Source organism: Danio rerio, chromosome 3, assembly GCF_052040795.2.
Source record: "Danio rerio strain M-AB ecotype USA chromosome 3, GRCz13ab, whole genome shotgun sequence".
In the NCBI taxonomy this organism is placed as follows: domain Eukaryota; kingdom Metazoa; phylum Chordata; class Actinopteri; order Cypriniformes; family Danionidae; genus Danio; species Danio rerio.
The window spans coordinates 40,784,621-40,796,854 of NC_141023.1; the positions used below are offsets into that span (position 1 = coordinate 40,784,621).

Below are 12,234 nucleotides of genomic sequence, written 5' to 3' on the forward strand. Positions count from 1 at the left end.
ATAATTAAGGGCGTGGCCACTTGAGTGACAGCTAGGGACTGCTCGCTGTCTCGTCACCTTAGCTGATTCCAGCTGATTAGCTGCTGAACTCGGCATGTACATTGTGTTTTTGTTTTCTTTTATGTATAGCTAAACAGTCAGTTGCCTTTTGGAATTATTTCCTACAATTATCAGATGATATGGCATGCTGTGTGCAGTTAATTGTGCTTATAAACCTATCAAGTGGCCTCCATTTCCCAGGTGATTGAAATTCTTATTTACTTACAGTATTTACCATATTTTTAAATGTATTTGTTTTATTTAAGATAAATTATCCTACATAATTTTCTTTCGACCTGTAATGCACTTCAGAATCTGACAGATTGATTAGCTGTGGGCTCTAGAACAGTCATCTGAAACGTTGTTATATGCTTGGATTTCATAAATAGCATTGCATTTACTAACACAGACTGTATTTAAAGTATTTGGAAGTAATTCACGTTTCCTCTTGTAAAAAACTGTCATAAGAACAATGTTTAGTGGCTTAATGTATTACAACAGTGTTTTTAAAAGACTAAACACTTTATTGTTATAGTATACAACCAAGCACATGTGGTCAGAACACAAACTAGTCGCAGATAATGAAGTTTTAAGCGTTTCTCCTGCGGGTTGTGTAGGTCCTAATACCCCAGTATAGAGACGGGCACTCTATACTGCTTAGTTAAACCGAGGTCCTGACTCTTTGTGGTCGTTATAAATCCCAGGATGTCCTTCGAAAAAGAGTAGAGGTTTCACCCCAGCATCCAGGCCAAATTTTCCTATTGGCCTCCTAACCCTCCCTATATCATATTTGCCTTCATCACACTGTCTCCTCTCCACCAATCAGCTGGTGTGTGGTCTGGCGCAATATGGCTGCCGTCACATCATCCAGGTGGATGCTGCACACTGGTGGTGGATGAGGATTATTATTATTATTATTATTATTATATAAATAGTGATATACAGTAGAACTGAAAAAGAACTGTAATGTGGGTATGACCTGCAGGGAACTACTTCAGCCATGTGTTTATCTGAAAATATTAAAATGTCAATCTGCCAATCCGAATGCAGCATGCATAGTGTAACAGGTTAACAACTGATTATTCAAAATAACCATGTTTTAATTCAAGGTCCTATTTATTGCATCCTCCCAAACAACTGAAACCAGTTCACTTAGCATCGTCTCTCCTTTTTAGGATGGGCGATGTCGTCAAGGCAGCTAATTATGAGTGGCTTCGGTGGAGCTGCGTCAATACCACTCAACTGCTCGGCAGACTTTGTTTATAATATGTCTACTTAAAATAATTAGACAGATGAAGCCTCTCCAAGCCGAGTCGATACATTTGCCACTGCCCGGATAATCATCCAAACGTCCAAACGAGAAGCTTCTGAATTTCCAAAGATAGATTCCTGCCGTCTGAAGAAGAAAGCAGCCTCGCACGTAATTGGCATAATTGTTTTGAAGAGGATTAGCATGGAAGCTAGCCGTCTGAGAAGAGGGCTCTAAAATAAATGTGGCGTCTTTGTGGAGGCTAAGTTGACCTCAGCGCGCCATGTAAACAAGTACTGCATCAACCAGTTCAAACCAGCATGCTTCCTGCCTCCGCTGATGAAAAGGAGTAGATGAAAACACAGAGGCTGATAGAAGCAACAACTGTTAGGTTATAAAAAAAGAAGAAGTGAAAACTGAGAGAGTGACAGAAGAACAAGGTCTCACCTCCCTGCAGCGTGTACTCAGTGACAGGCTGACTGAAGACGCCCAGGCCTGCCCCGGTGTACGCGGCCACCTGAATCTCATACTGGGTCCAGATGATGAGCTCTGTGATCAGGCAGTAGTTGATCTCAGGGCTGCTGATGTTCTTCTGCTGGTACTCTCCAGGGAGCCCCGCGAGCCGGTACCTGCATCAGGGCAATCGATGGGCAAACAGTGAGCGACAACGATTTTCTTCCAGGTCAGCGCGCCGTTAGAAATCCTCCCACAGGCTGTATAATTATTAGGCACACGCTTGCTCCCTTACAGGGCAAGAAATTGTGTTAAATACAACAGCGGTGGGGGAATGCTGTTACAAAACACATAAATATTCACAACACATCCGGCGAGGAGGATAAGAGTGGTCAAACGCTGCTAATGAAATGCATCCAAACTCTGGCTAGATGAGTGAAATGAGTGTCATCTAATTGGCTGATCTTTGATGTTGGGTAAGTAATTAATAAAAATAAGATTTTTTACATTTTTGAGCGGATGCCCTGAATAATTCAAGGGGATAATGCCTATTCTGAGCTGTCTTTGCTGACTTGTAAGCTCAGAAAAGTTTAATTAATTGGAATAAATATAAGGTTTAAAAAAAAAATAATATTGTGAAATTACAATAAATAAATAAGTCAGTAAATATACTGATTTGAGGCACAAGAAACCACAGTTTAACCAATATGGTCACAATCTAAGATGTGTAACCTTTTAATTCACAAACTCATAAGCAATGGACCCTTTTCACAAGCCTGTTATGACGTTAAATTGATCATCATAATCTTAAATCCTTAAAATTTTTTAATATTTACATTTTTTACAAATGTATGAACATTTATATGCATTTATTTATTCATTCATTCATTTTCTTTTTTGGTTTACTCCAGGGGTGTCCACACTCGGTCCTGGAGGGCCAGTGTCCTGGAGAGTTTAGCTCCAACCCTAATCAAACACACCTGAACAAGCTAATCAAGGTCTTACTAGGTATACTATAAACTTCCAGGCAGGTGTGTTGAGGCAAGTTGGAGTTAAGATCAGCAGGACACAGACCATCCAGGACCGACTTTGGACACCCCTGGTTTACTCCCTTTATTATTCCAGGGTTGCCACAGCAGAATGAACCGCCAACTTATCCAGCATGGGACGGTGGGGAGGGGTGAGAAGGGTGCGCGACAATGCCTATTTGAGGACCGGGAGGGAGACGCGAGATTACCGGGAGATCATCACTCCTTTGCGGGCATCCGGAGACTCGCGAAACTTCCCGCCCTACTCATAATTCTCTCTTCATATAGCCGTAAGCCTATTACATATCCATAAAACACTGTGATATAACCGCGCTTGGATCGAATCGCTTTCTCACTGCAATCGAACCGCTCCAGGGTTCGTTTCAATCGAGCCGAGACCACCTCATTCAAGCAATCTCGAAAAAACGAACCGCGCTAACTGGGCAAACGAGACATGTTCCGTAACAAAAGTGTAGATGTGAAAGGTCCCTAAGACTAACTTGTCATAAATCTGTCATAAACATAATTGTCATGAGCGCATTATATTTGTGTCATGAATATTTTTCTAAACAAGCCATCAATGCAACAAACTATTTGTTATTAAAATGTCTCACTAAAAGTATCATTAAATCATTTTAACAGCATCATTAATTTGTAATGACATTTTAATGACAAATGCAGTTTTATCACTGCAGTTGAGGTAAAAATTTATATATGCACAAATGACACTGTTATAATATTCATAACATATTTGTGATGTCTTCATGTTTATGACAAATTTATGACAAGTTTTGTTGTCTTGGTAATGTCAAGTTGTCATTACAAAAATGAAGACTGGTTGTGATGTATTTGTTTATGTCTAGTTGAGATAATAAATATTGTAATTTTTGCATTTAAAATGTCATAACTGAGCGATTGAATTACATTGAATTACAGTTGTTAAAGCATGCAACAAATCTCATTCATATTCATGACATGTTTTATGAAAACCCCTACAAGTAAAGTGTTACCTAAAAAATAGATCAACCAATGTGACCCGACACTGGCCGATAGTCAGCTTGGTCAGTCACAAACCTATTTTATATTGTCTACTAGTATCTTTTTATTCATTCATTCATTTTCCTTCAGCTTAGTCCCTTTATTCATCTGGGGTCGCCACAGCAGAATAAACTGCCTACTTATCCAGGATATGTTTTGTACAGCAGATGCCCTTCCAGCTGCAACCCAGTACTGGGAAACAATATTTCCCAGTTAACCCACAATGGTCAATTTAGTTTATTCAATTCATCTATAGCGCATATCTTTAAACAGTGGGGGAAACCGGAGCCCCCGAAGGAAACCCACGCCATCATGCAAACTCCACACAGAAACGCCAACTGACCCAGACAGAACTCGAACTAGTGACCTTCTTGTTGTGAAGTGACAGTGCTAACCACTGAGCTATAGTGTCGCACCAGTATCCTTTTATTTAATGTAGAATAATTCAGTTTACCAAAAACTATTCCAACAACTAGTGTGGAGTGTTGTTATGCAAAACTTTAATGACAGTCTGACTAGATTCTCGTTGACACAGACATGCCAAACATTCCTTTTAAATCAGTTTGCTCATAAATGCTGCTTATTAAACAGCAGTGAAAGTGACATAAGGTCAACTCCATTATCTAGAAGCATTGACAAATGCAATCAAAAACTGATATTGCTGGTTCCAAATTAAGCTTCACTTTTTAATCAAAAGTGTCTGCCAAATGAATAAATGTATATTTAACAGTGTAGATTTGGAATTAGAAAAATAGACTGAAAAATATTTATAATGATGTGAAATGCTTTACAATAAGTTTCTGTTCTTTAACATTAGCACATTATGTAAATAATTAAACTTCTCGGGCATTTTTAATCAAGACCAATGTCAAGACTATTTTGTCTAATATCTATTTTGTTTACAATGACTGAAGTTTCAAGCTGTATTTGTTTAAATTACTTCGACAAGACATGAACTAACAAATAAATACAGCAACAAATGCATTTCTTAACATTTAAGTTGTCTCTATTACATTTTTGGTTTTTTAAATAGGACCTGTAAAACTTTATTTGAAGGAATCTTTATATACAATAATAACACCTTTATAATCATGATATGACACATGTCATAAGCATAATAGAAATGTTATGCACTGCTTATGACGACTGTCATTAAGTGTCATTAGCTCAGTTTTGTCATTTTAAATAAAAGATAACATTGTTTGGGATTTTTTTGTTGTGGAAACTTTACTTAAATAAACACATCATAACCTGTCTTTGTTTTTGTCATGACAACTTGACATATTTTTGATCACATTTTTTTAGTGGACTGAATTTGACAATATTTCTCGCTAAAAGTGTAAAAAGTGTGTACCACTGTAGTTGAGGTCAAGAAACATATTAATGACGCAGTTGTAAAATAATGACACATTTATAATGGCCTCAATACAATCATGTTTATGACAGATTTATGACAAGTTACATTGTCTTGATAATGTTTACTTGTTGTGACAAAGATAGAAGATTAAAATAACATTTTTGTTGTAAATTATAAACCGGTGACTACAGACTGACCATCTGTTTTTCTTTCATGGGGGATGAGGTGATGCGAAATGCGTATCATGAGAAAATAAAAGTGTTTTTTCCACCTTGGATGCATGCAAACCCCTTAAAGCCGGTACACACCAAGCCAAATCACTGGTGTAGATAAAACATAACTGTATTGTTGCCTCACGTCTGGACCAAAAAGCTGCACGTGAATACACCAAACCAAAGAAAAGTGACTGAAAAGACTGAAAAGTATCTTGTTCACAATAGAAACCAACCATTGGCTTGATGTGTCCTGGCCTTTAAAGGCAACACCCAAAACAAAAATAGTAACTTTTAAAATAGCATACAATGCATATGAATCTCTTTGCAAAATGTTAGCAAATACATTTTTCAAGTCTAACCACTTTTGCTGGCTGCAGAAACAAATGTACCTCCCACTGGTTGAGCCAGTGTTCCTTTGTAAGATAGCTCAAACAAACAATTTACATTTTACAGAGAAATAAATGTCACATTTCTTTTTAAATAAATGCAAAAAAACATAAACATTCACAGCAAAAAAAAAGAGAGAAATGACTCAACAGAGAATGCTGAATTGATGCCAGGCACTTATTAGAAGTACCGGGAGTCCTATTTCTGCACATTTCATCAGGCAAGTGTTGTTTGTGAAAAGGTTTGTGCATGTCTCACCTGAGGACGTAGCCTCTCAAGACTCCATTGAGCTGTGGCTCTGGAGGCGGCTGCCACTGCACCATAATGGATTGGTTGGTTCTGCCGCTGGCTACAATGTTCTTGGGCGGTGCGCTGGGCGGTTCCTCTCTCAGCATCAGTCTAAGGAGACATCGAAAATATTGCTGAAAGCACCACAAACTACATGTACACACTTAACAGGGAACCAAACTGTTCTTACATAACTAATTCATTGCTCTTCTCTCTCTCTTATGTGAATGAAAGTTAGTTGATTCGCTTCAGGGCACAACAGCGTTAGTTGTGTAAATGCAACCTGCTGGCCAGAAGTCCATTTGCCGACCATGACTCACATCCACTCACTCCATCAAAAGCTTTCCTGGAAAAGTCTGTCTCTGGCCCAAACAGCCTGATGCTTTGATTTTGGAGGTCGCTGCTTACGTGGCAACTGGCTCCGGTGCATTCACAGCCGTAGAAGATTGCGTTTGTTGGCTCAGCACTTTCAAGCTAAGCGCTTCATTGAAATTTCAAGCCTTCGAATTACAAACAGACCAAGCATTTTCCAAAGATAAGAGCATCTCATGGTTTTTTGTACGGCGGGCCGTGCATGTCTGCCAGAGGATTTGTCCCCAGTGTGAGTGCTTTTAAACTCTGCAGTAAATACCTGTACCGTTTTCAGCCAAGGAACACGCTAAACAGCGCTATTTCTGTTCAGTCCTAAGAGGACGGAACTCTTTTTTTTTCTCCCCGTTTTTTGGAGCTTATATTTTACTTTATTAAAGGGTCTCAATTCTCATTTGTTGACTGAGATTTTAAAAATTCAGAGGCTCTGGGCAAACATCAAAGAGAGAACAGACCTCGACACATTTCTCTCCAAAAAGCTCAGGAAGAAATACATTCAAAGTCCTGTTGATGTCAATGTATTAGAATCAAACACCCATTTATACCAACGTTACGTACTACTTTAGTTCCTTTTATTTACGCTACGACAACATTTAGTTTAAAAAGACCCTATTGGTACTACATCCCACAACACCAGACCATAAATAATGGGAAATGCTAATGATTTTGAATGCTCTGTGAACATCGCTAATGTCAAATATGCCATAATACTCAGTCTCCTATAGGCTAGTTTGCTAGCACACGTAAACGATATTCTGTAAGCAATTCTTGGTTCATCCGACCTACGGAATGTGCATTTTCTTAATTAACAAAGTTTAAAATTGAATGCTTAATAATGCCCATAGATTCATCCTGCCCTTTGCGTTTCATGCTAATGGACAGTTAAATCTGCATTAAAGTTTAATAGGATCATTGGGTCTTTTCAGATTTATTGTCAGTCTTCTTAAACCTCTGACCACACTTTGTTATTTCTTCCCAGAAGTCTATTTCATAATTAATGCCCTCTATAACCAATATCATGGAGCTTTTTTTTCCCAGACAGTGCTCTGTAAATCTGCCTAATGATTGCTGTAAGGAAAGCCTGCTCACTCCTCACTGAAAACCAAGTTCTTTTTGCTGCAGCCATGTGGTATTTACACATTTGCTTTACACTGTTTCACTGTGCCACAAGCTATTAAACATCTGCCTCTGAACATAAACAGTGTAAGGAAACGGGTGTCTGGCTCTTTCTGCAACTACAGTACAATTCTGTGCCCTACGACCTGCTTTTAAAAGCATTTTATCCATTATATAAACCATTATCTAACATAGATTAACTGCCATTAATTCTGCCTATTGTCCCAATCAATTGTTTGTGCATCCCATAACAACCTCTAAAAAAGCATGCCAGTGCCACTTCAGAAACCTTTATCTTTTCTAAACATACACAGTAATATATATATATGTGCACACCCTCACATATTTCTTTTAAAATCAAATGCTTATATTATACAATAATATATTTGTGCACACAGTGCTCAGCATAATTGAGGAAACCCCATTTTGAAAATTAATATTTTTATCCATTTCTCTGTGAATATAAGCAATGTATTTAGGTGCATTTAAACAAAACAGATTCATTAAACACATTTATTTATTAAAATATTATTTTAGTCACCAAATTTAGAAATTAAATAATAATAATACAGTTAAATTCAGAATCAGAAAGAGCTTTATTGCCAGGTAAGTTCACACATACGAGGAATTTGTTTTAGTGACAGAACTTCTACAATGCAACAGGATGACAGAGTTTGTGTGTCTGGCATGTTTTTGTGTCGGGCTGTTCTAGTGCACAGTGTTCTGTAGCGTCGTACAGAAGGTAAAAAGTGTGCTGGGTGTGAAGGGGGCCAGAGTGATTTTGGCTGCCCTTCTATTCGCTCCGAATAAGTACTCTTGTAGAGTAGGGGGGGGGCTTTTACCAGTGATTCGCTCAGCATTCCCAACTATTCAATGCAGTCTATGAAGGTTGGATTTGGTAGCTGAGCTAAACCAGACAGTTATTGAAATGCAGAGGACTGATTCAGTGATGGAAGTGTAGAACTGTTTTAGCAGCTTCTTTGGAAGGTGAACTTCCTCAGCTGATGAAGGAAGCACAGCCTTTGTTAAATTGTTTTAAAAATGGACTCAATGTGAGTGTCCCACTTCAGGTGGTGGTGGCCAGAAACCTGAATGACTCCACTGTTGCCGCAATGCTGTCCATGATGCTTAGTGGGGGCAGAGCAGGGGGGTCTCTCCTGAAGTCCACTATCATCTCCACTGTTTATAGCGTGTTTAGTTCCAGGTTGTTGTGACTGCATTAAATAGCCAGCACCTGTCTGTGCGCAGACTTGTCACCGTCCTGAATGCTTATTTTTTCAAGCAAAATATTGCAAAAAAAATTATAACCTACAAAATTTTAATTACATTTTTCTGTTTTTTTTTTTGTTTCTCTTGATTACTCCTCTTTTTAAATTTGTATTTAATATTTTTTATTCATTCATTCTTCATTCATTTTTTTGTCGCCTTAGTCCCTTAATCCGGGGTCGCCACAGCGGAATGAACCACCAACTTATCCAGCACATTTTTACGCAGTGGATGCCCTTCCAGCCACAACTCATCTCTGGGAAACATCCACACACTCATTCATACACACACTCATACACTAAGGACGATTTAGCCTACCCAATTCACCTGTACCGCATGTCTTTGGACTGTGGGGGAAACCGGAGCACCCGGAGGAAACCCACGCAAATGCAGGGAGAACATGCAAACTCCACAGAGAAACGCCAACTGAGCCGAGGTTCGAACCAGCTACCTTCTTGCTGTGAGGCGACAGCACTACCTACTGTGCCACTGCGTCGCCATATATATATATTAATTTAGGTGTACTACTTTTTGGACTGTTTTTGCAAGTTATTATTTTAGATAAGCTCCAGATTTGGCTTCAGTACTGAATAATCTAATGTACAATATGCATATATTATTGCAATATAATATAATATTGTACAGCTTCGGAAAAAAATCTGAATTTAAAAGATATGTATGTGAGGGGTGTAATCATATATGCTGAGCACTGTGCATTGTACAGGTACATTAGAATAGTCAGTACCAAAGCTCAAACTAAAATAAGTTTGAGTACACACAAAAAGTAAAATAAATATAAAAAAATATATAAAAAAATGAAATATTAAGATAAATATTAAATAAAATTAATAAAGAGGAAAAAGAGAAACATAATAATACAGTAAATACACAATGTAATGTATTATCGTTCTATTGCTAAATATGTTAATATGTTGACCAAACTCTTAATTTAACTACATACAACTTTAAGAAAACTGTTTTATTTAAATGCACCAAAATATACTGTTTAAATGAACTGATATCCATTTTTAAAAGTGGGTGTACTCGTTTATGTTGAGCACTGTATATACTGTATAGTATCATTCTGCTAGGGTTTTTATAGTATAAACATTGTCCGTTGAAGGTTGTTATTACTGAATAAAAATAATCACAGGGTTATTACAATCAGTTAACTAAATCTAAATCTTTCATTTCAATAAAACTAACATCAATTTGTTAACTGAAATAAATAAATAAATAAATAAATAAAAACTTTACCTTGTTCTACTTCAGCTACTTTGCAAGAAAATAGCAAAACCAATTAGTAAATCTTCTACTATTTATTTATGAAAACTTCAACAGCTAGAAATTCTACTGCATTACACAAATAAAGACTTTAGATTCTATTAGACACCCACATTTTCACTTATAAAAACAAAAAGTATTTTGTTCATAGTTCTACAGTTTGCACACAATCTGTAGTTGCATTATTTCAACCACAAACAGGGAGCAACAGAATGACCTGTAAAAGAGCCTGTAAGTCAATAATGTCTGGAACCTGAGATACATTAATAATCAATGAGCCTGGTATCAACAGCGATGTACTGTTCTGGCCTGTGGTCAGACAGAATAAACAAACATTTTGCCAAACTCTCCTCTTGACAAAAACCCAGTGGCAGATGAATAGGTGTTGGTGTGAAGGTGATGCCTTATTAGCTGCACTTTTGTTCTTCTTTGAGCCTGTCAGCTCTACTCTTTCTGCCTAATAAGCCGAAAATGGACAGATGTCTATCACAGCAAGGAGACATGCATGCAGAAGAAGACTGATGAGACCCTTCAACACCACTTTCACTTTAAACTCAGTCCCTGAGGAAGCACTCTCAAGAAAGTACTGTATACTTGAAGTGTTTTAGTCAGCTGCCTTGCAGTATATTATTTTGCCTGTCAACGACTTTTATACAGTACAGATATTAACATACAAAGGTCAAGTAGCAGGTACTTCTGTGTAAATTACAGCAAAAACATCACAGGAAGTTTAAAAAAAAATGAATTGTCTGCTTGAAAAACAATCATTCTAAACATATAAATAGTTCAAATCAAATGGAAAAGGAAGCTTCACTATAACATTAACTGGTTAAGTAAGTTCTCAAGTACACTGACACATTATATTTCAAAAGAAATTTAATGTAAAATAGAATGAAAAAAATTGCTAAAAAAATTATAAGTAATAAGCATTGTAGATGTCAGGTTCTGTGCTGTTGTGTTCCATGTGCTTACGTTTTGGCCATGTGATTCCTTTGTTCAGTTTTCCCATCTGTCGTTTGTTTCATTAGTTTCACCAGCGTCTCTCCCTTGTATGTAAGCAGTTAAATCATGTTCCTAGTATTTATACCCCTGAGTTTGTTTAGTTCCTTGTCCAGTATTGAATTGTCTTCCTGTGTATTCCCTTGTATGATTCCAATGTTCCTGTGTAAGTGTCATTGTTATAAAATATTTTTGTTTTGATAACTCCTGCGATCGTGTGCCTTTATGAGAGAGCAAAAAAGTGACAGTAACCCCTTGTTATATACATTATATATCCTATATCAATCTAAATAAATATGTATTTGTAAGTAAATATTTATGTGTTTAAATATGTGTATAGATAAAATATGCATGTTAAGGAGAAATTTGTGTATTGTTTTAACAGAGAAAACAAAAAAGTTAAGCTAATCCCGTTTATTAAAATTATTATTATTATAAATAATAATAATAATAATGATACATTATTTTATATATATATATATATATATATATATATATATATATATATATATATATATATATATATATATATATATATAATTATTATATTACTATTATTATTATAACATTTCTTTTGTAATTAAAATGGATTTACAGTCAAAAAATCCTTATCACAGCTTTAAGTTTGTTTGTTTTGTTTTTGTTTTTTATTTATTCATTCATTTTCCTTCAGCTGAGGCCCTGATTTATCAGGGGTCACCACAGCTGAATGAACCGCCAACTACTCTGGCACATGTTTTATATAGCAGATGTCATTCCAGCCGCAAGTCAGTATCAGAAAGTGTTTCTGTTTTTACTGTAGTTTTATTGCAATTTAATTGTTTTATTTTGCACATAATACACTAATATAAATATAATAATGTAGGCTAAAGAACAAAACAAAACCATAGCAATAATAAAGTCATGATTAAACCTACCCACGATGACATGATATCAAAACAGCAGGAATGAAATGCTTTTAGCTGCCTGCACTTGAATATAATTCATCAAATAAAGCCTTTAAATGTGTAATACCGGCACGCCTGAAACAGTCCGGCATTAATTGAGGTTAAAGCAGAGTTAAGAACCTACAGTAGGTCTTTAAAGTTTAATGTGTTCCCTCGTCAGACTGCGCTCCACATTAACCCAAATGCCATGAATATTTTT

General features: G+C 36.6%; 1 protein-coding gene across 6 annotated transcripts in view; it reads right to left on the reverse strand.

Moving 5' to 3' along the window:
- Positions 1 to 12,234, reverse strand: part of sdk1a (sidekick cell adhesion molecule 1a) — a 534,220-nt gene that overhangs the window by 132,023 nt on the left and 389,963 nt on the right. For all 6 annotated transcript variants that reach the window (XR_015481051.1, XR_015481050.1, XM_087244896.1 and 3 more), the window contains 2 exons: positions 6,025 to 6,165; positions 1,736 to 1,917 (listed from right to left, as the gene is read on the reverse strand). Coding sequence is in view for 4 of the 6 variants with exons in the window: in XM_087244896.1 (XP_087101022.1) it covers positions 1,736 to 1,917; positions 6,025 to 6,165 (323 nt within the window). In the remaining 2 variants the exon portion in view is untranslated. The remainder of the gene's footprint in view (positions 1 to 1,735; positions 1,918 to 6,024; positions 6,166 to 12,234) is intronic.